Raw genomic sequence first — 24,077 nt, 5'->3', positions numbered from 1 at the left:
CCCAAGTTTGATCTGATATTCGGGTTGCACTCGGCTATGCAATTCAATGAATCCATGGAAACAATTGGACTGCACTCAGATGACATGAGTGCAGTCTGATTTCCAATGACTGACACAATGGACAAGATAGAGATTTTTTTCTTCCTCTATCTTCTCCACATCTGAGAAAATTAGATCACTCTATGATCAATTCTGATCAAAGTCAAATCAAAGCGTGATTAGCATAATTGATCCGATTTTCTCTGATGACAAAAAATATGCTAGTCTGCACCTGCTCTACACCTGCAGTTGGAGCATAGCTCTGCCCGCGACTGTTAACCCGTTAAAGGCCGCTGTTAAATTCAAACTCTGATAGCGGCATTAACAGTGTGCCGGCTTGGTGGCGTCTGTCATCATGTGCCTGTGTCTGTGGCTGGGCTTCAAAGTAGACCTTGATTTTTATTATATTCAGCAATACTATGGCATTGCTGTGTATAGTACAAGCGATCAGACAATTGCAGGTTCAAGTCCCCTAAGGGCTTTTGGAAGAAAGGAAAAAAGCAAAATTCAAAAATTGACCATGTTGGGAAGGGGTTAAACAAGATAGTCATCATTTATGTCTACTTTACATCAGCATCATGTTTCAAGTGTCTTTTTTTGTTGTCTTGTTAGAGGGCTTAAAGGTTTAGCAGCAATTTTTTTTTTTTTCAAGGAAAAAAATATTTTTTTTTTAGGGCCTATTCAATTTTTAAAGTGATTTTGAGGGGCCCATATATTGGAAAACCCTGCAAGACCCCATTTTTTGAAACTGCACCCCTCAAAGAATTAATCTAGGGGAGTTATAACCATTTTGAAAACACACCACACAACACACATCAATGAATTTCATAAGATTTGGCTGTTAGAATAAAAAAAAAAAAATGATGATATTTTCACTTCTGATTTTTCACTTTCACAAGAGGTAATGGGTGAAAATGAACTGCACAATTTGTTAGACATCTTCAGCCGAAAATTTCGTTACCACATATGTGGTCGGAAATTACTGTTTGGGCATACAGCAGGGCTCCGAAGTGTAGGTACGCTATTATACCTTTGAACTGCAGATTTTGCTGGAATAGTTTTCTAACACCATTTTCAGAGACCCTAAAGTGCAAGAACAGCAGAAACCCTATTCAAGTGACCCTATTTTGGAAATTACACCCCTCTGGGATTCATCGATTAGGATATGTGCATGTGACCTCTTTTTCAGGCAGATTCTTCTGTGGAGACCACCTGAAAAATTTATCAGAAAATGCTTAGAAGAATGAACATTGGCACTTCTATATACATTGTCTCTTCAGAGAGAAAGAGGACTAGAACTCTAGTGCCACCTTCAGGAAGTAGCAATCCTAAAAGTTAATAGTGACCCTTTAAGGAGCCTTATCACATGACTTAAGATATAAGCCAGAACCAGAAACTCAATTTGCAGACAATGTGTTTCGGGGTACTGCCCCTTGTCAGTGCAAAGTGTGAGTTCTGGTTTGGCTGGGTGAGAGGCGTCAGAACGGTATCTAAGGGGTAACATTTCTCCTTGCGGAGAGAGACACGTTAATCATATCAAGGTGAGGAGACTTTTAAAGCCGCAATTATCCTCATTTCTTTGTAAAAAGACTTGCTGCTCATATGTTCTGCTTTCCGCCTCAGGTTTCAAAAAACGCTACATGCCCATTCTTCTTGTAGTAGAACAGGTAAATAAAAAGCACTATAGGGTCGTATCCAAGGGTTAAAAACAGTAGGTTGAAGGAGGTACTCATCTGGTGCGGTCGTCTAATACAGAACAGTATTGTCAGCTGCTGCAGCCCCACAGGTTAAAAGACAGGTAAAGTGCCCAAACGGAATAAGTGTATCCTCTGTGCTGCTGATAAAAATCCAAAGGAAGAATCCAGGAAACAGGATTGGTAGCCTGCTATCAGCTTAAACCTGCGATAGTCTGATCACTTATATACTGTAAGTAGTGATGAGCGAGTGTGCTCGGATGTTATCGAAGTATCTCGGGCATACTCTAGTAACATCTTTTAGTCTCCGCGGCTGCATGTTTTGCTGCTGTTAGACAACAACAACACATGCGGAGATTGCCTGACAAACAGGCACGCTCTCTCATCACTAACTGTACTACAACAGTATAGCAGTACATAATTAAAATCACTAATGAAATTCGCAGTCTTCTATGAAACTTTTTCTGCCACTTAGGTTCACATGATTACCAAGGTGGCAGCAACAGGGGGTCTTCAGCAGGCCCCAGCTGCCATAGTAATCGATTTGTGCCCCACGATCATGTCACAGGGGATGATGGGAGCCAATGTGCATGGGCTCTGGCAATGGCTGGCAACATTTGACAGTGTCGGAAATATTAATGTCAGAAAAATGTTCTTCCATGTTTGCCAGACATATATGTTCACCCCCCTCTCTTATTCCCCTTCTGCTCAGTACAAAAGCCCCAATTAACACACGCCTGAGAAATAGCTTACACAAACAAATGCTAGCCAAGGAGTGTTATAACTTCATTTAGAAGCAAGCATCTTGTTCCTGGAAGAGGCAGGGGGTAATTACTGGCAGGGTTGCACTAATTTGCGTGTAACTGGGAAAGTTGCTTTCCCATGCTTCAAAGAGAGTTTAACAGAAATTTACATCCGCGCCGACTCCAAAATGAAATATGAAATATTATGAGTTCCATACGTCTGACCGTAATGGGACCCATATGTTTAGTGACCAAATCAGCCCAGGAATGTATATGTAGTTTTCCAGGGCTGTAAGCTAAATCAGGGAGTTGTAGCGCAAAAACACCAGAATAGCAGACTGCGACTATGCGATGTGTGGTCTCTAACTGAAGATAAAATCATAAGGAAAAAAATGGCGTCGTTTGCACGCTTCGGCGATCGAGCGATGAGTTATCGCAGAAGTTAGCGTTTTTAATAAAAATGTACAGGCTGGAGACCGGCCCACATGATGTCACCACAGGGGCGTGTGGACTGATCTCCCCTTAGAGAACCCATGGACAGTACAGACTCACTCATTGCCAGGGGGGGAATAAGAATTATAAACAACGGGTCTTGTTCGATAACTGCATAATCAACTGGGGAGCCCCTCCTCCACCTATACCGAGTCGTCTCAGCGAACTTTATAGTGTAAGTTTCACCTTTTTATCCTGTTTATTTTATGTTACTACTTGTATATTTTAATGTCTCCTTTGTAACATCCTTGTATATATTTTTCTTAAACACTGCCTCCCTTTGGGATTAAATATAAAATTTAATAGTTCTGTTTCTTTTGTCCTGTAATCGTTCCCTCCCCCGAAGCCACATACGCTACCAAAACGCAGGCGTCCGGCCAGGCCTGCATTATATTTTAAATCTGGACGGTGGTGACAGAGAATAATGTTAATAATCTGCTATCGTGAAGCTGACAGTGACGGTACGGGGCGTAAACACAGATTCCATGCGGTGGAATCTCGAGGTGTGACGCCATACTCTCACTGGTTGCTTGCCGATATCCACGTAGCGAGTAGTCTGGATCGCGTGCTCGCAATTCCGGACGAAATACTGATAGCATGACGGCACGGTGAGATATCGCGTGATCTCCCCGGTGTCGTCCCTGTGTGGTGATCCCTGACAGACAGTGATATTTAAAAGGTTAAAAGCAGTGATTGGAGCTGAGTTTGCATTGTAGAGTTAAGGTGAAGTAACTAATAATAAAATATGAAAAGTGATAGTGGCAAACAAAGAAACACAGAATATGCATTGCAGAGATATACTCACACACCAGAATTTAACATGTTGGATTAACAAATCAAAGTAAGAATGATCAAACCGGAAAATACTGTAAGCGATATTAAAACATTTCGTAGAGATATATTGGACTTTAAAAATAATGAGCAGTATACTCAAAGAACAGAAAATTACAATCAATTCTAAAATGAAGCCATAATAACAAAAAGCAAACCTATAGAGGGGCGAATCAGCTGAAAAAAACATGTTGCCATGTCAGATGATTATTCAAATCCCTTTTGAATTTATCTAGTTACGTTTTTTCTGTTCGATGGCAAAACCTAGAACTTACAGTGGTACTTGAAAATTTGTAAATACTTAGGAATTTTTCATATTAATGTATACATTTAAGACTTATGTGACAAGTTCTAGTTTTAGGTTGAAAGTAGAAAAAGGGAACCAAATCAAACAAATAAGTATAAAATATTGGAATATCAATTTTTAAGTCAGGAAAATGATCCAGTAATCATGTTAGTGAGTGGTAAAAGTATGTGAACCTATGCTTTGAATAACTTGTATGACTAGCCCCATTTTGCAGCAATTACTGCTTTTAATCATTAAAGCAAATCAGCTTGGATGAGGTTTAACCTATTTATTTTGGCGGCTTTTCTCCTATGAACTGCTCGAATTGGTTTCTTAATTGACATATCTATAGGCTTAAAGGGAATCTGTCACTCCCTGGGAGATATCAGACCTCTAATATGGGCATACAGGTTATAGAAAAGTAAATCTATACCTGCCTTTGTAGATTGTGAGCCCTCGCAGGCAGGGTCCTCTCTCCTTCTGTACCAGTTTGCCTTTGCGTTTTTGTTCAAGATTATTTTTTTACATGTAAAGCACCATGGAATAAATGGCGCTATAATAATAAATAATAATAATAATACCTGTATGGCCCATAGTAGAGGTCTGCTTGCAGATAAATGTAGTTTTATAAAATCTGTTTTCACATGCTTGGCGTCCCCCGGATGCCAAGAAATCCCTGCCTATCTGTTTAGTAAGGCAAGAAATCCTGCTTATTATGCATATTCCCCCCCCTCCTATGCACATCACAGATCCACAGGGCGTTTCCCAGCAGCACTTCCTTGGGATTAATCCACATGGTCCAGGGCACAGAGGGCGGAGGTGCTGCTCTCCTGTGATCCTCAGAGAGTCTCCATGACCACGATGAGCTACAGAGGCACTGCACAATAATACCATCCTTCTGCCACTGTCAGCTGCTCCTGGAGGAGGGGAGGAGATGGGGACCTCCGGTCACTGGATGTCCACATGGATCCCGGCGCTCACGGGTCACTGAGCGCTCATGACGCTAACATCAGGAGGAGATCCTCGCCTCCTCCAGGAGCAGCTGACGGCGGCAGAAGGATGGTATTATTGTGCGGCGCCTCTGGAGCTCATCGTGGCCATGGAGGCTCTCTGAGGATCACAGGAGAGCAGCACCTCTGCCCTCTATGCCCCGGACCATGTGGATTAATCCCGAGGAAGTGCTGCTGGCAAACACCTTGTGGATCTGTGATGTGCATGGGAGGTGGGGGATATACATAATAAGCAGGATTTCTTGCCTTAATAAACAGATAGGCGGGGATTTCTTGGCGTCCGGGGGACGCCAAGCATGTGAAAGCAGGTTTTTGTAAAACTACATTTCTCTGCAAGCAGACCTCTACTATGTGCCACACAGGTATGTATAGATTTACATTTCTATCACCTGTATGCCCATATTACAGGTCTGATATCTCCCAGGGGGTGACAGATGCCCTTTAAAGTCAGGACTTTCACTTGGCCAGTCCAAAACTTTAAAGGGATGGCCCTAAGTCCAAAGTAATTATCATCCTAAATCCATATCTATTTTGTGTATAATCTAAACTATTTTCCAATGTACTTGAATTAAAAATCCCCTATCCTTTCCTAACTACACTCTCTAACTGCTTGTCTTTTTGTTTTTACTTCTTCCTTTTTTGATGACGATTCGTTTAAGAATCTCTGTGCATGCTGGGATACTCAAAAGAAGCGTCATCAGGGGTCAGAGGCTTTGGTTACTGCTGCAGCCTTTGCCCCCTCCCTGAAGCTGAGCATCATCAAGTGACCTTCGTTTCAAGGGCTGGGCTAGTCTCTAGTGATGTGCACAATGATAGCACACTCTCCTTTGCCTGCTCATATCAGCAGTAATGAAAAGACAACAGAGCGCATCGTCAGAATACTCATTGTGCAGAGACCAGTGATGTCACTTGCGGGGATCGTTTATCTTTTGCATATATTTAAAAAAACAGCTGAAATTTGATGAATATTTAGCAAAATTAGCTAGATTAAAACTTTTGTTTATACCTTTAAACCAGATAGTCATACTAAACAAGTTAATAAATAACATTTACCCAATGTTTCCTTTACATGTCAATATCATTTTTCAGATGTCTTTTTTTTTAGTATGTTATAAGGTTAAAATTTTAGGAGCAATTTTTTTCAAGGGAATTTACAAAACATTTTTAGGGGTATATTCAGTTTTGAAGTAAATTTGAAAAGTCTATATATTGAATAACCCCCAAAAGTGATAAAAACTACACCCCTCAAGTATTAACAGTAGCATCTATGGAGTTTATTGCCCACAATCAGTATCAACACCCATCATAGCCAATACAAGAGTGTACTATAGCTGACACCAACTGCATTTTTGCCCATTGAGGGGCACAATTCTCTTATTCCTCAGGTCATTAAAAAGGCAAATTGATGGTTACTAAGAGGTTAACGCGAACGTATTCAATCTGAAATTCACGAGTGCAATAGATGACACAATTTCCTTGTTGCGGTGTTGATTTGAGACTCCATAACAGAAATTGTTCAAGTTTTACCTTTTATATAGGAAGCCTACTGCGACAGAGTCACTGGTGTTATATGTGAGGGGAGGTATGTTTCATTACGACTGCAAGCCTTAGTGAACTGAACCTACAACTTTTATCCAGCATGTTATATGTTGGGGGTTAAATCACCATTGTGAAGGGAGTGGTTTTGTGTGAATGACATAAAGATGGGAGGGAGTCATTCACCATAACTCCCCCACCCACCCACCCTCAGGGTGTGACTGAGCAAGGTTCTGTTTGGACAAACGGCCAGGCTTGGAACGGAAGGAGCAATATTTGAATTTTGGAACACAGATTGGCTGAAATAGATTGCGGGCACCATGTCGCATTTGCAGGGCCCCTAAAGCGCCCAAGTATGGCAGGGAATCCCCGCATGTTTTTTTTGACTGTCTAACAGCTGTGAAACATGTGGAGTGGGGACTCGAGCATGTCACTCGAACACTCGAGGTACTCCGTGCATACCTGAGCACCCGATGTAAACTTGAGTAGCGAACACTTGCGCTCAACTCCATCCCCAACCCTAACGCTAACACAGCCCAACCCTAACCACAACGGCAAGGAATGGCAAAAAATTTGAAAAAAATATTTTATAATTTTTATCTGACAGAGGGGGATTTGATTTACTAATTTTTTGCTTTTGATCACTGTGATAGGGTGTTTCACAGTGATCCAAAAGGAAAAACACCTCTGCCGTTGCCGGGTGCCGGCAAGCAGATCTCGGCGGGTGCACTGTACATGTGCCCGCCATTTTTTTCAGGAAGATGATGCGGAGGGCCGGGGGATAGAGCAGGAGGAGAGCAAGGGATGGCGGAGGTAGCGGGAGAGTTCGGGGACATAATTTCATTCTCCTCTGACATGTATATCATGTCAGAAGAAAGATGATTTGAACAGCGGGCCCTGTTTTGTTTTGTTTTTTCATGATCGCCGTTATTCACTGAATAACAGCGATCACATGTTCGGGGACCGGAAAATCCAGCCCTGATCATGTTCTCCAGGGTAGCATAGTGATGAAAAACAGAAATATAGTAATCGGGAGTCTAACACTGGAATTAATTACAAAGGTAAAATACAACATTGTCATTTCCATCATCAAGCAATACTTACTCCTCTTATAACAGGCTAGAGACAGTGTTACAAAAAATATTTAACCCAAAAAACTACCAGCCTTTGCATCTATTCTGTCAAATTTGCTCTCTAGTGAAACAAACCAAATAAAGAACACTTGACTTTCAGCAACCTTTTTTGGTTGAAGTCATGACCATTGTAAAGCATGCAAACATGTTGGTAAGTCCAGTAATTTCCATTTCAAACATATTTAGAAAATGTGTAAAATAAGAAGCTTTGTCCATTTTAATACTAGTTATGTGTGCCTACAGTACATGGGCTGCATTACTGGGCGCCTTCAGGTGAGGATAATAACTCACGTCTTGGGAGTAAATATATCCGCAATATCGAAACATTTTGCGCTGTTACACAATAGGGACGTCACTGCATTCAAGTTTAGGGGTATTGAAAGAGTATACAAACCAGCATGAGGTGGAGACCACAAGCGCAAACTGCTTACTACAGAGATCATCTAGATTTTTACACTGAACACATGAGCTTTGACTGGTTTAAACATCAGATAGGATTATTATTAAAAGGTAACTAGTTTGATCATTGTTACCATTTATTTTACGGTTTTCTGTATATTTTATCCTATTAGCTGAATTTAATAATGACATTTATATTGTTTTATACTTGTGTATCATGATTGGCCAAGGCATTTCTTATGATTTATCATTCCACTTCAAGTAGGAGATGATACGCTATTATAGCATACCCCCTATACTATTAAAGAATAGCGCTGAAATGCGAAGGTCTACTAATTTTTTGCTATATTGGAATATCTGTGTACATAATGAAGTTTTAATTGGATGAATGAAGATGAGTTTTATGCCCATGGTCTTCCCAGCTGGACATTGGATTATTTCTTTTATGGGTTAGTCAATTCTGTCTTGACACATCTATACTAGGGAAAATACCTGGACGTTGAATCCACAGGTGGTAAACGGACTTTCCATTTTAATCCAGTGGCTTAATATTGCCACCAAACCTTGATGGAGTAATACCACCATACAGTGAATTAATATGATCACCATAGAGTGGATGACTATTACAACCATACAGTCACTGGATATTTATCAACAAACTGTGATGGAATAATTCCACCATACAGTGAATTAATAATAACATCATACAGTGAATGACTATTACTTCCGTACTATGACTAAAGAACACCACCATGCCATGATTGCTTAATATTTTCATAATAATCCTAAAATTAGCCCCACACTGTGACTTTAATATCACAATAACGTAATGAAATAACATCACCATGCAGAATAATACCTCTGGCCACTGCTGCACTGACATCAGTGTATAAGTGTGGCATATTACAATGCTGTTATTTGTATTACAGAAGTTAAAGGAGTTGTCCAGGACTTTTTATTATCTGCCCAATGTATTCACCCTGTGCCCATAATTGTTTTTGTAAATACCTTTGGTTGTTCTTCTTGCCTGTGAGCCGCGCTATCACTGGCCGCTCACAGGCATCACGTGACCCAGGCTACAGCCGTCTCTGACATCCGCTGACGTCACAACAAGTTCAGGCTGCAGCCGGGCGTGACTCAGTGCTGTGTTCCACGGTGAGTGATGGGCTGTGGGCGGGGTTACCCTGCGCATCACACCCAGCAGCGCGCTTTCCCAATGAATGAGGAGAGGGAAAGCGCGCGGTGGATGCTTAGTGTGACGCACGGGGTAACCCTACCCATAGCCCAGCATCCACCGCGGGGACCGTGTCACTGACGTCATTCCTCACTTGATGTGACATCAGCGGAAGAAAAAGCCGGCTGCCGCCTGGGTCTGATGATGCCTGTGAGCGGCCAGCAATAGCGCCACTCACAGGCAAGAAGGACAACCAAAGGTATTTACAAAAGCACTTATGGGCACAGGGTGAATACATTCGGGAGATAATAAAAAATACTGGACAACTTTTTTAAGAGCTAACTCCAACCAAAAGAGCATTTCTTAATTTTCAAAGCAGTTGCCTCTACATGAGCAGACATTGTGATATTGTAATGTGGTGTGGGTTGGTAGCCGTGGGCGAGGTACGCGTCTTTCACACCCCAGCATGCTACATGAAGAAGGGGGTCCTGGCTGGGTGTATGAACTTCATTAATGGGGGCGCTACGACCTTGCAGGCTGCTACGCCCTTGCAGGCCGCATGTTACCGATGACTTTGGTGGTTCCCTCATTGAACTTTACAACAACTGGTCCTGGCCAACCAGTCAACAATAAACAGATTTTTTTTACTGAACAGCAACTTGGTGAGAACCATGTACAATATATAGCGGGTGCAGAACTTCACAAATGTTTCTTTTACAATACAGAGCATCTTTACACACAGTCTCTCTACTTCCTCTTCTTCTACTTGTTTCTGCCTCAACTAGTCCCTTAGTCTTCACCATATCCGGGCACAGTGCTACAGTCCAGTTAGTGAGAGTCCTATTCTCAACCTGTGGTTCTGCGTCATCTTCCCATTTAGGAAGTTACTTTGCCACTCTGGCCTTTTTTTACTTCTCTGTTTGCTAATGCCTTGGAACTCCCACCTGGGGCACTCTCTTCATCTCATGTTCCCTGTTCTGTCCTGGCTCGTTATCCCTCTGGCTTTCTGACTCGGGTCGGTCCCATTGGGCGTACTGTTACTGGAACCATCACCACTCGTGTCACTCAGCCGTACTACTGCCTTTCTTGACTTTACTCCAGGTCAGGCTATCTTCTGCCTCGGTCTCCACTCACGTCAGGGACACTGATGTTATGTGGCTCTGCTCCCAAGTGAAACCTTAGTTCTGCTTCTGTTGCACACTAGGCCTTAACTGACTTCCTGACAGGAATGAGCAGACATTTTAACGTGGCACGGGATGGTAGCCGTGAGCGAGGTACTCGTCTTTCACACCCCGGCATGCAACATGAAGAATGGGGGTCCTGGTTGGGTGTGTAGACTTCATCTATGGGGGTGCTACGCCCTTGCAGGCTGCATGTTACCCATGGCTTTGTTGGTCTCCCTCATTAAACTTTACAACTGGTCCTAGCCAACCAATCAACAATAAACCGTTTTTTTTTTTACTGAACAACAACTTGGTGAGAGCTGTGTACCATAGATAGAGGGTGCAGAAGTTCACGAATGTTTCCTTTACAATATAGTGCATCTTTACTCTCTCTACTTCCTCTTCTACTTGTTTCTGCCTTAACTAGTCCCTTAGTCTTCACCACACCCCGACACAGTAGTCCAGTTAGTGAGAGTCCCATTCTCGTCACCTTCCACTTAAGGAAGTTACTTCGCCACTATGGCCTTTACTTGGCTTCTCTGTTTGCTGATGCCTTGGAACCCCCGCCCGGGCACTCTATTCATCTCACGCTACCAGTTGACAACAATAAGCTGTCTCTGTCCCTTCACTTTAGCCCCTCCTACTGTGGGCTAGTCCCAACCATTAATTCAAACTGTCCCTGTCAACTACATGTTGCTGGGCAGACTACAGCTTCATCACTAACAATGCAAATCATTGAAAACACATATATTATAACGATACACATATCTTCAAGGGGGAGTTTGAGCAACACCTCCACCTCCTTAAAATATGATTAGAATTGCCTTATATGGGACATTCTTGGCTGGCTGAAGTAGGATGTCACTATGCTTGTGATGATTGCAGTATTACTTATGCCTTCCTGCAGATTTTGTGTGTAACTTCATCGCATATTTCCACCTTTACATTGCAAATCTGTGCACAAGAATACGCATAATATTAAATTGAAAATTTGCAGCATGCCGTGAAAGCAATGCAGATTTTATTTCTGCTGCATGTCGATGGTGTTTGGAAAATCCTGTCTACATGTATAGGTTGGATTTATGAACAGGAATCTGCAAAAAAAATCGGGTCAGTTAGCAACTTAGACTACGTTCCAACGATGAGTATTTGAGGTTTTGATGTAGATTTCTGCACTTATTAGTTAATTCTGCACCTATTCGCTAATTAGGTAACTTGTGTTTTTTTAATGTGTTTTTGACTGCATTTTTTAAGATGTGTTTTTATCGTGTTTTTGATTCTTCAGTTTTTGTCTCTTTTTGATATGTCATGTTTTAAATAAAGCTGCTTTGTTTTTGATACCCCCTGATATTTGGCTTTGGCAAAACTTTACTCCTACAGTCATGTGCAGATTACATGCGTTTTTAGCACTTTTCCTTAGCGTTAACACACTACAAACTCGTGTTTTTTTTACCTGCGGATTTTCAACATCTATTGTGATTTTATGGAGAAAATACGCTCCTATAACTTATCGTACTGGCAAGAGAAATTGACGCACCGCAGGTCAGTTTACGCTGCATTAAAAGTACAATGAGCATGAGATTTCTATAAATCAACTTTTCTGGAACTGTAAGATGCATTTTTTTTTACACAGGATTAAAAACTCGCCACAAACTCATCGTGGGAACATAACCTTAGGCAGCAGTACAGCAGTTCACAACCTCACAGTTGGCATATGTTCTAGTTTAAAATCAAAGCTCTTGGAGAACTAAAAGTGACAGCATGTTATATACAGCTGAGGTTGTTCTAGTCATTTATGCAGCAGCAGTAACAATTATTTAACTGTATAGTGGAGTTTTAGTGTGCAGTACATCAGGATAAAATAATTGATCATGCAAGTACTTTTACAACTCGTACCGATATGCTACACTCCTCAACATTGTAGTTGGAATGCCAAGAAGTAGAAGTCATGGAATTCCGTAAATCACAGGAGTGATAGACATGTTATTGATATGCAATTGATGAAAAAATGGAAACAAAATTTTCAAAGCATCTTGATTTATTCAGAAATGCATGCACTTGCACACCTTGGCATGTTATCAGTTAGGTTGTTAATTGTTGTCTGAGGAATGTGCTGCCACACTGAGGAAAACCATCAAGATCCGCTGCTGGCAGCTCCTTCTGCAATTGCCGGCCAATGACCTCCCACGTGCTCGGTGGGAGACAAGTCCAGAGACGCTGAAGGCCATGGTAACACATGTAGGCCACAGACACTGCTCACAGTAGCACCAGCTACATGTGATCCTGGAACGTTTTTGTAGTGGGGTAACATGATATTTTTGCACTTTCCAGGATATTGCAGAGCTTTTCTATAGCAAAACATTCAGTAGATTATGTTTAAAGGCCTTTTTATCTTATTTACCTATAAAGTGTAAAATGTGTTGCTTGTATTCAATTAATGAGCCAACTCATCCTTCCAGAGATCTCCAGGCAAGGTAGAAACACTTACATATGTATTGATTTAATGTAGTAGTGTGGACAATTTCTATGCGTACTGGAAAAATCCTCATAGTAGAAAAAAAATGTAATGTCCTTTATATATTTTCTATGGGCATAGCAGCCTTCAGAGATGCCATCTTCTGTCCATCATTTTAGAATGTGATACTGTTGTTTTGTTTCTTTTTCTTTGTGTATGGAAAATAAATGGGAGTAGCTGGAAGGTCGGAAGTGGTAGGTAATGCCCTCTCTAGCTGTTGAAAAAAATCCTGGAGTCATAAAAATAACAAACGACGTGTATTTGCTAGAGTGTCAAAGTTATGAGTTTATTTTGTAATGATGTGCTCCTGCTTTCATGAGGTAAACTGGCCGTGTCGGAGGTGTTATTAGTAATATGGACTCAGTGAAGCAGAAAGCAGAGTGACCGAGAGATCAGTGTATCAGTCAGCAAGAGGGCAAATGGGAAGAGACAGCAGGAGAATGAGAAAAGAGTAGTGGTGTTTGCACACAGATGAACCCTTTGAATACCAGGCTGGGATGACTGCAGACCATTGTGTTTCTAGAGTCTTATCGTTTATGGCATTGTACACCATGAAATCTTTAATTCTGTTTACATTTCAAACTAATGCTTGAAAAATAATTTAGTATATATCATGAAAGGGGGGTATATAATATGTAGAAATGGAAACGTTATGCCAAAATATTTGAGAGCTCATCCACACTATACTATTGAATTGTGAATATAGACCTCTTTTAATCACTCTAATGTTCTTATGCTATTTAGAAATATATGACCCTTCTTATTCTTCCCAGTAAAATTTGAGTAAATCATTCAATGTAAATTAACGTCTCTAGTCAAGCTAAATTGCTAGATGTTGAAATTATGTTACGCAGAATAACAAGAAATATTATTGCTGATGCACCCTGGATAATTGAAAATGCCAAGGAGTACAATGAAGAAATCAAAATGTGCTTCATTGGCAATAACAAAGCCTTGAGATATATTGTCCAGTTATATGGTGAAATATGCAATGGGTAGACTGAAGTAACACATTCTACTACATTAGAAACCTATGGACTGAGCAAAAAGCCCAGTTATGAATGCCTCTGTATGATATCACCATACTTTAATTTGAACCCTTAGAGTATGTTAAAGGAATAAAAATATTAATATTAGATTATAAAGATGATCAAGGGTCTAAAATGGTAACATCCTTCCGATGGCTAAAGAGAAAAGACATCTACTTTCATTGTTCATTGTGAGACTTGGTAGCTTTAGGCAACTTTTGTCATTTTGCTCAATCAAAGTGGTTTACCCAAATTCACATGTTACCTACTATCTGTCCAACCACTGGAAGCTTTAGCAATTTAGTGAACGGGGCTCTGGAGCCCATCTTGAATTGAGCAGAGGTGCGCATGCTCTGCCTCCTCTCCATTCTTTTTTTGGGGGGGACTGCCAAAAAAAGGTGGAGTACAGCACTTGGCTATTTCTAGTTGTCTCATTGTCAAAGAATGGAGCTGATATCAAGCATGGATATCTCTTCTTCAATCCAGATGAAGCCCTGCAGGGCCTTGTTGGGGTTCTATCCCATTCTGAGGATCGCAATAATCAGCAAGTTGTCGCCTCTTTAATGGATGGGGATAAATTAAGATTATGGGAAAAGCTCTTTAAAGGGAATCTGCCAGTATGTTCATACATATGGAGTGATACGGCTGTATAGACGCATAGCCCCTAATAAATATTATGCCTAATTATTATGGAGATATGATGTGCTGGCCATGAGAAATCTAGCATAGAAGCCATATGGAAATCACATTGGAAGTGCACTTGAAAGAAGAAGTACATATACATATGCATTGACTTGTTTCTAGGGCACTTCTAGCCTTAGTTGCGCCTGGCCTCCACGTTATATTTCTCCTGACTATAACATTGGTTGTCTATAAAGGAATAATGTATTTGAGAGGGCAAGCTTCTATATAGCCTTACCACTACTACCATAAGTGAAAAGTGCTGAAAGCTCTCTTTAACAATAAGGGCCCAGCAGGAAGACAATCTCAAGTGTTTCATAAAACATGCATGATGAAGTGTCAGTAAACACTAAAATTAGAATTATCCAGGATTTTATGGTTGGCAAAAACTTTCCTCTGGTGTAGTATCGAAGACATGGAAAACTAAACAAATAGGTTTAATTTTTACATAATCCATCTATTCAGTACAATATGTGAAAATATACCGTGTTGCCGCAAGAATAAAAAACTGCCGCCAGCTATATTGTTTTGTGACAAGCAGTAGATTTGGAATACAACTATTCATCACTGGCAAGATTTACTTTATGTGTAGAACTTTCCATTTTTTCTTTTACAGAAAGTATTTGGTCAATTAATTTTTATATTTAAGCTTCACATTTGTATTATACAAACTTTTTAGTGGTGGAATGTAGGTATTTATCTAATTTATTAAAATGTATTTCATAACTTTTTTTTTGCAGGTGTTGGGTCGGGAGGTCTACTCATCAAACAACCAGCTTGGTGGCATCCATATCATGCACAATAATGGTGTCACTCACAGTACAGTATATGATGACTTTGATGGCGTGTACACAATTCTGCAGTGGCTTTCCTATATGCCTAAGGTATATTTAAGATTATAATATACAGATTCAGACCAAGCTTGTATTGTTTACAGCCATAATTATTATGGTTTCCAATTAACTTTGGCGAATGGGTAGAATATTAAAAGATGACAAATGCCTAAAAAAATCTAGAAGTAAAATGATCAAGGAGTAATAATGAGTTAAGTGCACTGTTAATTTGACTATAGCTACACTGCAATGTGAAAAATCATACACAAAGTGTTTTTGAAACACCTTCACATTATACCTACAGTAGATGATATGCCATCCCAGTCTAAATCTATAGGCATTAATATGGAGTTACTCCGCCTTTGCAGCTGAAACAGCTGCCATTCTTCTGGGAAGGCTTTCTACAAGATCTTGGAATATGTCAGTGGGAAATTTTTCCCATTCATCCAGAAGAGTATTATTGAAGTCAGACACTAATGTTGGACAAAAGGTCCTCTTGTGCAGTCTCTTTTCTCCTTTATCCCTAAGGCATTCATTGGAGATATGGTTGGGGCTCTATGTGGGCCAGTCACTTTTTTCTACATCAGACTTGCCCATCCATGCCTTTATGGACTTTACTTTGGCACCAGGTCACATTCATGCTGGGACAGAGAAGGGCTTTCCCTAAACTATTCCCACAAGTTGAAAACATACAATTGTCCAACATGCGTTGGTATGATGAAGCATTAAGATTTTTCTTCAGTGGAACAAATGGGCATAGATCAACCCCTGAAAAACAGTCCCATTGCATTATTCGCCCCCCAACACCCACCACATAACTTTACAGTTGGCACAATGAATTCCGGCAAGGTAAGATTCTCCAGGCATTCGCCAAACCCAGACTCATGCATGTATCAGACTGCCAGACAGAGTGGTGGGATTCGTGACACGTCCCCACTGCTCCAAAGATCAGTGATGACGTGATTTACACCACTCAATCCAATGCTTGGCATTATGCTTGGCGATATGAGGCTTGTATAGAGCTACTCAGTCATGGATAATGTTAATGCCAGAAGACGTTAGAAACTTCTCAGTCATTGAATATGCACTAAATTAATATAATTCATACAAATTCATAAATAATAGAATCCGGGTCTTTAAATTTCATATAACAGCCATGTGCATGAGGAGAAATGAGCCTGGTGAATCAATAGCTGTGGTAATGCAACGTCCCTCGCTAAGGTGACAGGCTGGAGTCTCAGCATGGCTAGATGCTGTATTTTATACACCTGTGACAATGGAAATGAATGAAAAACCTGAATTCATTCCCAGTCCTTTTGTTCATACAAAATGCATGTGTGTGTATACAGTTTGTGTAATATACCTACATGTATATCTCTACAAGTTTTAGGCAGGTGTAGAAAAATTCTGTTAGCAATTAACAAAATGAAACGTGAATGAACAAAAGAGAATCTAAAGCAACGCCAAATTTGGTGTGACCACCCTTTACCTTCAAAGCTGCATCAAACCATTAATTCTTCTAGGTACACTTGCACAAAATTAGGTATTTTGTAGGATTATAGTCAGGTGTATGAGTTACCAGACAGGTAATATTGACCATCATTTTCATATGTAAGTTGAAACGGTTATTGAATGATACACAAACAGCTATTTAGGAGGCTTAAAACTGGGTGAGGAACAGCCAAACTTTGTTACAAAGATGAGACAGTTTGTCACAGATCATACCCCATGGCAAGACTGAGCACAGCAACAAGTCACAATATAGTTATACTGCATCAGCAAGGTCTCCCCCCAGGTAAAGCTTTCAAAGCAGACTGGGGTTTCACTTTGTGCTGTTTAAGCTGTTTTGAGGAAGCAACAAGAGATGACTAACGTTGAGGACCATAGACGCAGTGGTCAACCAAGGAAACTTGGTGCAGCACATGAGGACACATGATTTCTTTTCTTTGAAATTGGATGATGCCCTGCAGTGCTATTTGCTCAGAATTTGCAGCAACCAGTGGGACCTAGCTACACCCATCTACTGTTGAGGGAAGTCTGGCCAGGAGTGTTCTCCATGGAAGAATTGCTGCCAAAAAAGCCATACCGTCAACATAAAAACAAGGCCCAGCGACTCAACTATGCACAAAAACATAGGAACCAGGGTGTAGAAAAATGGCAACATGTGCTCTGGACTGATGAGTCAAAACTTGAAATATTTTGTCTATAACAAAGGTGGAGGTTCCTTGCAAATTTGGGGCTGCATTTCAACAAATAGATTTTGGGATTTGGTCAGGATTGATGCTGTCCTAAATGCTGAGAAATGCAGGCAGATATTTATTTATATATATATATATATATATATATATATATATATATATATATATATATATATATATACAGTCATATGAAAAAGTTTGGGCACCCCTATTAATCTTAAGCTTAATGTTTTATAAAAATTGGTGTTTTTGCAACAGCTATTTCAGTTTGATATATGTAATAACTGTTGGACATAGTAATGTTTCTGCCTTGAAATGAGGTTTATTGTACTAACAGAAAATGTGCAATCTGCATTCAAACAAAATTTGAAAGGTGCATAAGTATGGGCACCCTTATCATTTTCTTGTTTTAAATACTCCTACCTACTTTTTACTGACTTACTAAAGCACTTTTTTTGGTTTTGTAACCTCATGGAGCTTTGAACTTTATAGCCAGGTGTATGCAATCATGAGAAAAGCTACTTAAAGTGGCCACTTGCAAGTTGTTCTCCTGTTTGAATCTCCTCTGAAGAGTGGCATCATGTGCTCCTCAAAACAACTGTCAAATGATCTGAAAACAAAGATTATTCAACATAGTTGTTCAGGGGAAGCATACAAAAAGCTGTCTCAGAGATTTAACCTGTCAGTTTCCACTGTGAGGAACATAGTAAGGAAATGGTAGAACACAGGGACAGTTCTTGTTAAGGCCAGAAGTGGCAGGCCAAGAAAAACATCAGAAAGGCAGAGAAGAAGAATGGTGAGATCAGTCAAGGACAATCCTCAGACCACCTCCAGAGAGCTGCAGCATCAACTTGCTGCAGATGGTGTCACTGTGCATCGGTCAACTATACAAGGCACTTTGCACAAGGAGAAGCTGTATGGGAGAGTGATGCGAAAGAAGCCGTTTCTGCAAGCACGCCACAAACAGAGTTGGCTGAGGTATGCAAAAGCACATTTGGAGAAGCCAATTTCTGTTTGGAAGAAGGTCCTGTGGACTGATGAAATCAAGATTGAGTTATTTGGTCATACAAAAAGGCGTTATGCATGGTGGCAAAAAAACACAGCATTCCAAGAAAAACACTTGCTACCCACAGTAAAATTTGGTGGAGGTTCCATCATGCTTTGGGGCTGTGTGGTCAATGCTGGCACTGGGAATCTTGTTAAATTTGAGGGACGCATGGATTCCACTCAGTATCAGCAGATTCTTGACAATAATGTTCAAGAATCAGTGATAAATATGAAGTTACAAAGTGGATGGATCTTTCAGCAAGACAATGATCCAAAACACCGCTCCAAATCTACTCAGGCATTCATGCAGAGGAACAACTACAATGTTCTGGAATGGCCATCCCAGTCCCCAGACCTGAATATCATTGAACATCTGTGGGATCATTTGAAGAGGGCTGTCCATGCTCGACGACCATCAAACTTAACTGAACTGGAATTGTTTTGTAAAGAGGAATGGTCAAAAATACCTTCATCCAGGATCCAGGAACTCATTAAAAGCTACAGGAAGCGACTAGAGGCTGTTATTTTTGCAAAAGGAGGATCTACTAACTATTAATGTCACTTTTCTGGTGAGGTGCCCATACTTATGCACCTGTCAAATTTTGTTTGAATGCAGATTGCACATTTTCTGTTAGTACAATGAACCTCATTTCAAGGCAGAAACATTACTGTATCCAACAGTTATTACATATATCAAACTGAAATAGCTGTTGCAAAAACACCAATTTTTATAGAACATTAAGCTTAAGATTAATAGGGGTGCCCAAACTTTTTCATATGACTGTATATATATATACAGTACAGACCAAAAGTTTGGACACACCTTCTAATTTAAAGATTTTTCTGTATTTTCATGACTATGAAAATTGTACATTCACACTGAAGGCATCAAAACTATGAATTAACACATGTGGAATTATATACTTAGCAAAAAAGTGTGAAACAACTGAAAATATGTCTTATATTCTAGGTTCTTCAAAGTAGCCACCTTTTGCTTTGATGACTGCTTTGCACACTCTTGGCATTCTCTTGATGAGCTTCAAGAGGTAGTCACCGGAAGTGGTCTTCCAACAATCTTGAAGGAGTTCTCAGAGATGCTTAGCACTTGTTGGCCCTTTTGCCTTCACTCTGCGGTCCAGCTCAGCCCAAACCATCTCGATTGGGTTCAGGTCTGGTGACTGTGGCTATATATAAATAATAATCTTTTTATTTATATAGCGCCAACCTATTCCTCAGCACTTTACAATTCAGACAATATCGGCACAATCTACATTCCCTATCAGTATGCCTTTGAAGTGTGGAAGGAAACCGGAGCACCCGGAGGAAACCCACGCAAACACGGGGAGAACATACAAACTCCTTGCAGATGTTGTCCTCGGGGGGATTTGAACCCAGGACCCCAGCGCTGCAAGGCTGCAGTGCTAACCACTGAGCCACCGTGCAGCCCTATACACACACATATATACAGATATATATCTGTAGCACAATATATATATACTGCTCAAAAAAATAAAGGGAACACTCAAATAACACATCCTATATCTGAATGAATGAAATATTCTCATTGAATACTTTGTACAGAACAAAGTTGAATGTGCTGACAACAAAATCACACAAAAATCATCAATGGAAATCAAATTTATTAACCAATGGAAGCCTGCATTTGGAGTCACCCCCAAAATTAAAGTGGAAAACACACTACAGGCTGATCCAACTTTGATGTAATGTTCTTAAAACAAGTCAAAATGAGGCTCAGTATTGTGTGTGGCCTCCACGTGCCTGTATGACCTCCCTACAACACCTGAGCATGCTCCTGATGAGGTTGCGGATGGTCTCCTCTGGGATCTCCTCCCAGACCTGGACTAAAGCATCCGCCTACTTCTGGACAGTCTGTAGTGCAACATGACATTGGTGGATGGAGCCAGACATGATGTCCCAGATGTGCTCAATCGGATTCAGGTCTGGGGAACGGGCGGGGCAGTCCATAGCTTCAATGCCTTCATCTTGCAGGAACTGCTGACACACTCCAGCCACATGAGGTCTGGCATTGTTCTGCATTAGGAAGAAACCAGGGCCAACCGCACCAGCATATGGTCTCACAAGGGGTTTGAGGATCTCATCTCGGTACCTAATGGCAGTCAGGCTACCTCTGGCGAGCCCATAGAGGGCTGTGCGGCCCTCCAAAGAAATGCCACCCCACCCCGTTACTGACCCACCGCCAAACCGGTCATGCTGAAGGATGTTGCAGGCAGCAGATCGCTCTCCACGGCGTCTCCAGACTCTGTCACGTCTGTCACATGTGCTCAGTGTGAACCTTCTTTCGTCTGTGAAGAGCACAGGGCAACAGTGACTTTCCCTATCCTGGTATTCTGTGGCAAATGCAAAGCATCCTGCACAGTGTTGGGATGTGAGCTCAACCCCCCATCTGTGGACGTCGGGCCCTCATACCACCCGGAGTCGGTTTCTAACTGTTTGTGCAGACACATGCACATTTGTGGCCTGCTGGAGGTCATTTTGCAGGGCTCTGGCAGTGCTCCTCCTGTTCCTCCTTGCACAAAGGCGGAGGTAGCGGTCCTGCTGCTGGGTTGTTGCCCTCCTACGGCCCCCTCCACGTCTCCTGGTAGCACCTCCAGCCTCTGGACACTACGCTGACAGACACAGCAAACCTTCTTGCCACAGCTCGCATTGATGTGCCATCCTGGATGAGCTGCACTACCTGAGCAACTTCTGTGGGTTGTAGAGTCCGTCTCATGCTACCACGAGTGTGAAAGCACAACCAACATTCAAAAGTGACCAAAACATCAGCCAGAAAGCATTGGTACTGAGATGTGGTCTGTGGTCCCCACCTGCTGAACCTGCTGAACCATTCCTTTATTGAGTGTGTCTTGATAATTGCCAATAATTTCCATCTATCTACAGATATACAGTGTGTGTTTTACTGCTGTGTGTATACTTCTCTACTATAAAAGAATAGAAAAATAAGTATTTTAAATACGTGTATTAGTGGATTTCTATTTTATTAATTCATAAAACTACTGTTGATACACAGAATTATCAGTATGGCCTTTGTGATGTGGGTGATTATGTGCTTGTTGGAAACAGTATACTCTGGCTGTACAGGTGTGTGTGTGTGTATACACTTGTCTCTGCACAGCAATATAAGTTAGATTAGTTACGAACTGCACCTCTTTATTGAATTTATACTGTTTCCAACACATACATGGGCTCCACTAAGAATTCTGTGTATCAGCAGTAGTCTTATGTATTTCTAAAATCGAAACTCATTGATAAACCGGTATTTACAATATTTGTGAAGTACTGTATATCCCAGTCTCTCCCCAGCTGAATGGTATACAGTGCTGGCCAAAAGTATTGGCACCCCTGCAATTCTGTCAGATAATACTCAGTTTCTTTCTGAAAATGATTGAAATCACAAATTCTTTGGTATTATTATCTTAATTTAATTTGCTTGCAAGGAAAAAACACAAAAGAGAATGAAGCAAAAATCAAATCATTGATCATTTCACACAAAACTCCAAAAAAGGGCCGGACAAAAGTATTGGCACCCTCAGCCTAATACTTAGTTGCACAACCTTTAGCCAAAATAACTGCGAACAACCGCTTCCGGTAACCATCAATGAGTTTCTTACAATGCTCTGCTGGAATTGTAGACCATTCTTCTTGGGCAAACTGCTCCAGGTCCCTGATATTTGAAGGGTGCCTTCTCCAAACTGCCATTTTGAGATCTCTCCACAGGTGTTCTATGGGATTTAGGTCTGGACTCATTGCTGGCCAACTTAGAAGTCTCCAGTGCTCTCTCTCAAACCATTTTATAGTGCTTTTGGAAGTGTGTTTTGGGTCATTGTCCTGCTGGAAGACCCATGACCTCTGAGGGAGACCCAGCTTTCTCACGCTGGGCCCTACATTATGCTGCAAAATTTGTTGGTAGTCTTCAGACTTCATAATGCCATGCACACGGTCAAGCAGTCCAGTGCCAGAGGCAGCAAAGCAACCCCAAAACATCAGGGAACCTCCGCCTTGTTTGACTGTAGGGACCGTGTTCTTTTCTTTGAATGCCTCTTTTTTTTTCCTATACACTCTATGTTGATGCTTTTTCCAAAAAAGCTCTACTTTTGTCTCATCTGACCAGAGAACATTCTTCCAAAACATTTTAGGCTTTCTTGGGTAAGTTTTGGCAAACTCCAGCCTGGCTTTTTTATGTCTCGGGGTAAGAAGTGGGGTCTTTCTGGGTATCCTACCATACAGTCCCTTTTCATTCAGATGTCGACGGATAGTACGGGTTGACACTGTTGTACCCTCGGACTGCAGGGCAGCTTGAACTTGTTTGGACGTTAGTCGAGTTTCTTTATCCACCATCCGCACAATCTTGCGTTGAAATCTCTTGTCAATTTTTCTTTTCCGTCCACATCTAGGGAGGTTAGCCACAGTGCCATGGGCTTTAAACTTCTTGATGACACTGCGCACGGAAGACACAGGAACATTCAGGTCTTTGGAGATGGACTTGTAGCCTTGAGATTGCTCATGCTTCCTCACAATTTGGTTTCTCAAGTCCTCAGACAGTTCTTTGGTCTTCTTTCTTTTCTCCATGCTCAATGTGGTACACACAAGGACACAGGACAGAGGTTGAGTCAACTTTAATCCATGTTAACTGGCTGCAAGTGTGATTTAGTTATTGCCAACACCTGTTAGGTGCCACAGGTAAGTTACAGGTGCTGTTAATTACACGAATTAGAGAAGCATCACATGATTTTTCAAAAGGTGCCAATACTTTTGTCCACCTCCTTTTTTAGGTTTGGTGTGGAATTGTATCCAATTTGGCTTTAGGACAATTCTTTTTGTGTTTTTTTCATTGAAGACAAATTAAATGAAGAGAATAATACCAAAGAATTTGTGATTGCAATCATTTTCAGGAAGAAACTGAGTATTATCTGACAGAATTGCAGGGGTGCCAAAACTTTTGGCCAGCACTGTAGGTGAAAAATAAGTCCTGTGGAATTCATCCTTGGGCTGACTGAATAAGACTAAACTTGGCCTCCCCAAAACATGATGTATTCTCTAATATTCAAAAGTAGTCAAACGATAGTATTTATCCAGTTGTATCATCCATTATATTGTCCTGCTGTTTTTTTTGCATTGGTTTTTAATTATATCCTGGTCTTATTTTACAACAGTTTGAATTATATTGCTGACATTTTCTCTGCGTATGTCATTTCCTGTAAAGATCAATTATTACTGAATTTCTGTTTTTGTCTTA

General features: G+C 40.9%; 1 protein-coding gene across 2 annotated transcripts in view; it reads left to right on the top strand.

Annotated features, from left to right (window-relative positions):
* Positions 1-24,077, top strand: part of ACACA (acetyl-CoA carboxylase alpha) — a 486,736-nt gene that overhangs the window by 341,705 nt on the left and 120,954 nt on the right. For both annotated transcript variants that reach the window (XM_073666704.1, XM_073666703.1), the window contains exon 46: positions 15,465-15,608. In XM_073666704.1, the coding sequence (XP_073522805.1) occupies positions 15,465-15,608 (144 nt within the window). The remainder of the gene's footprint in view (positions 1-15,464; positions 15,609-24,077) is intronic.

This window comes from Phyllobates terribilis, unplaced genomic scaffold (genome assembly GCF_046119375.1).
Source record: "Phyllobates terribilis strain yellow unplaced genomic scaffold, ASM4611937v1 Scaffold_2__4_contigs__length_985480577, whole genome shotgun sequence".
Taxonomy (NCBI): Eukaryota; Metazoa; Chordata; class Amphibia; order Anura; family Dendrobatidae; genus Phyllobates; species Phyllobates terribilis.
The sequence above is the reverse complement of the archived record's forward strand: the minus strand, read 5'-3'. Positions and strand labels throughout refer to the sequence as shown.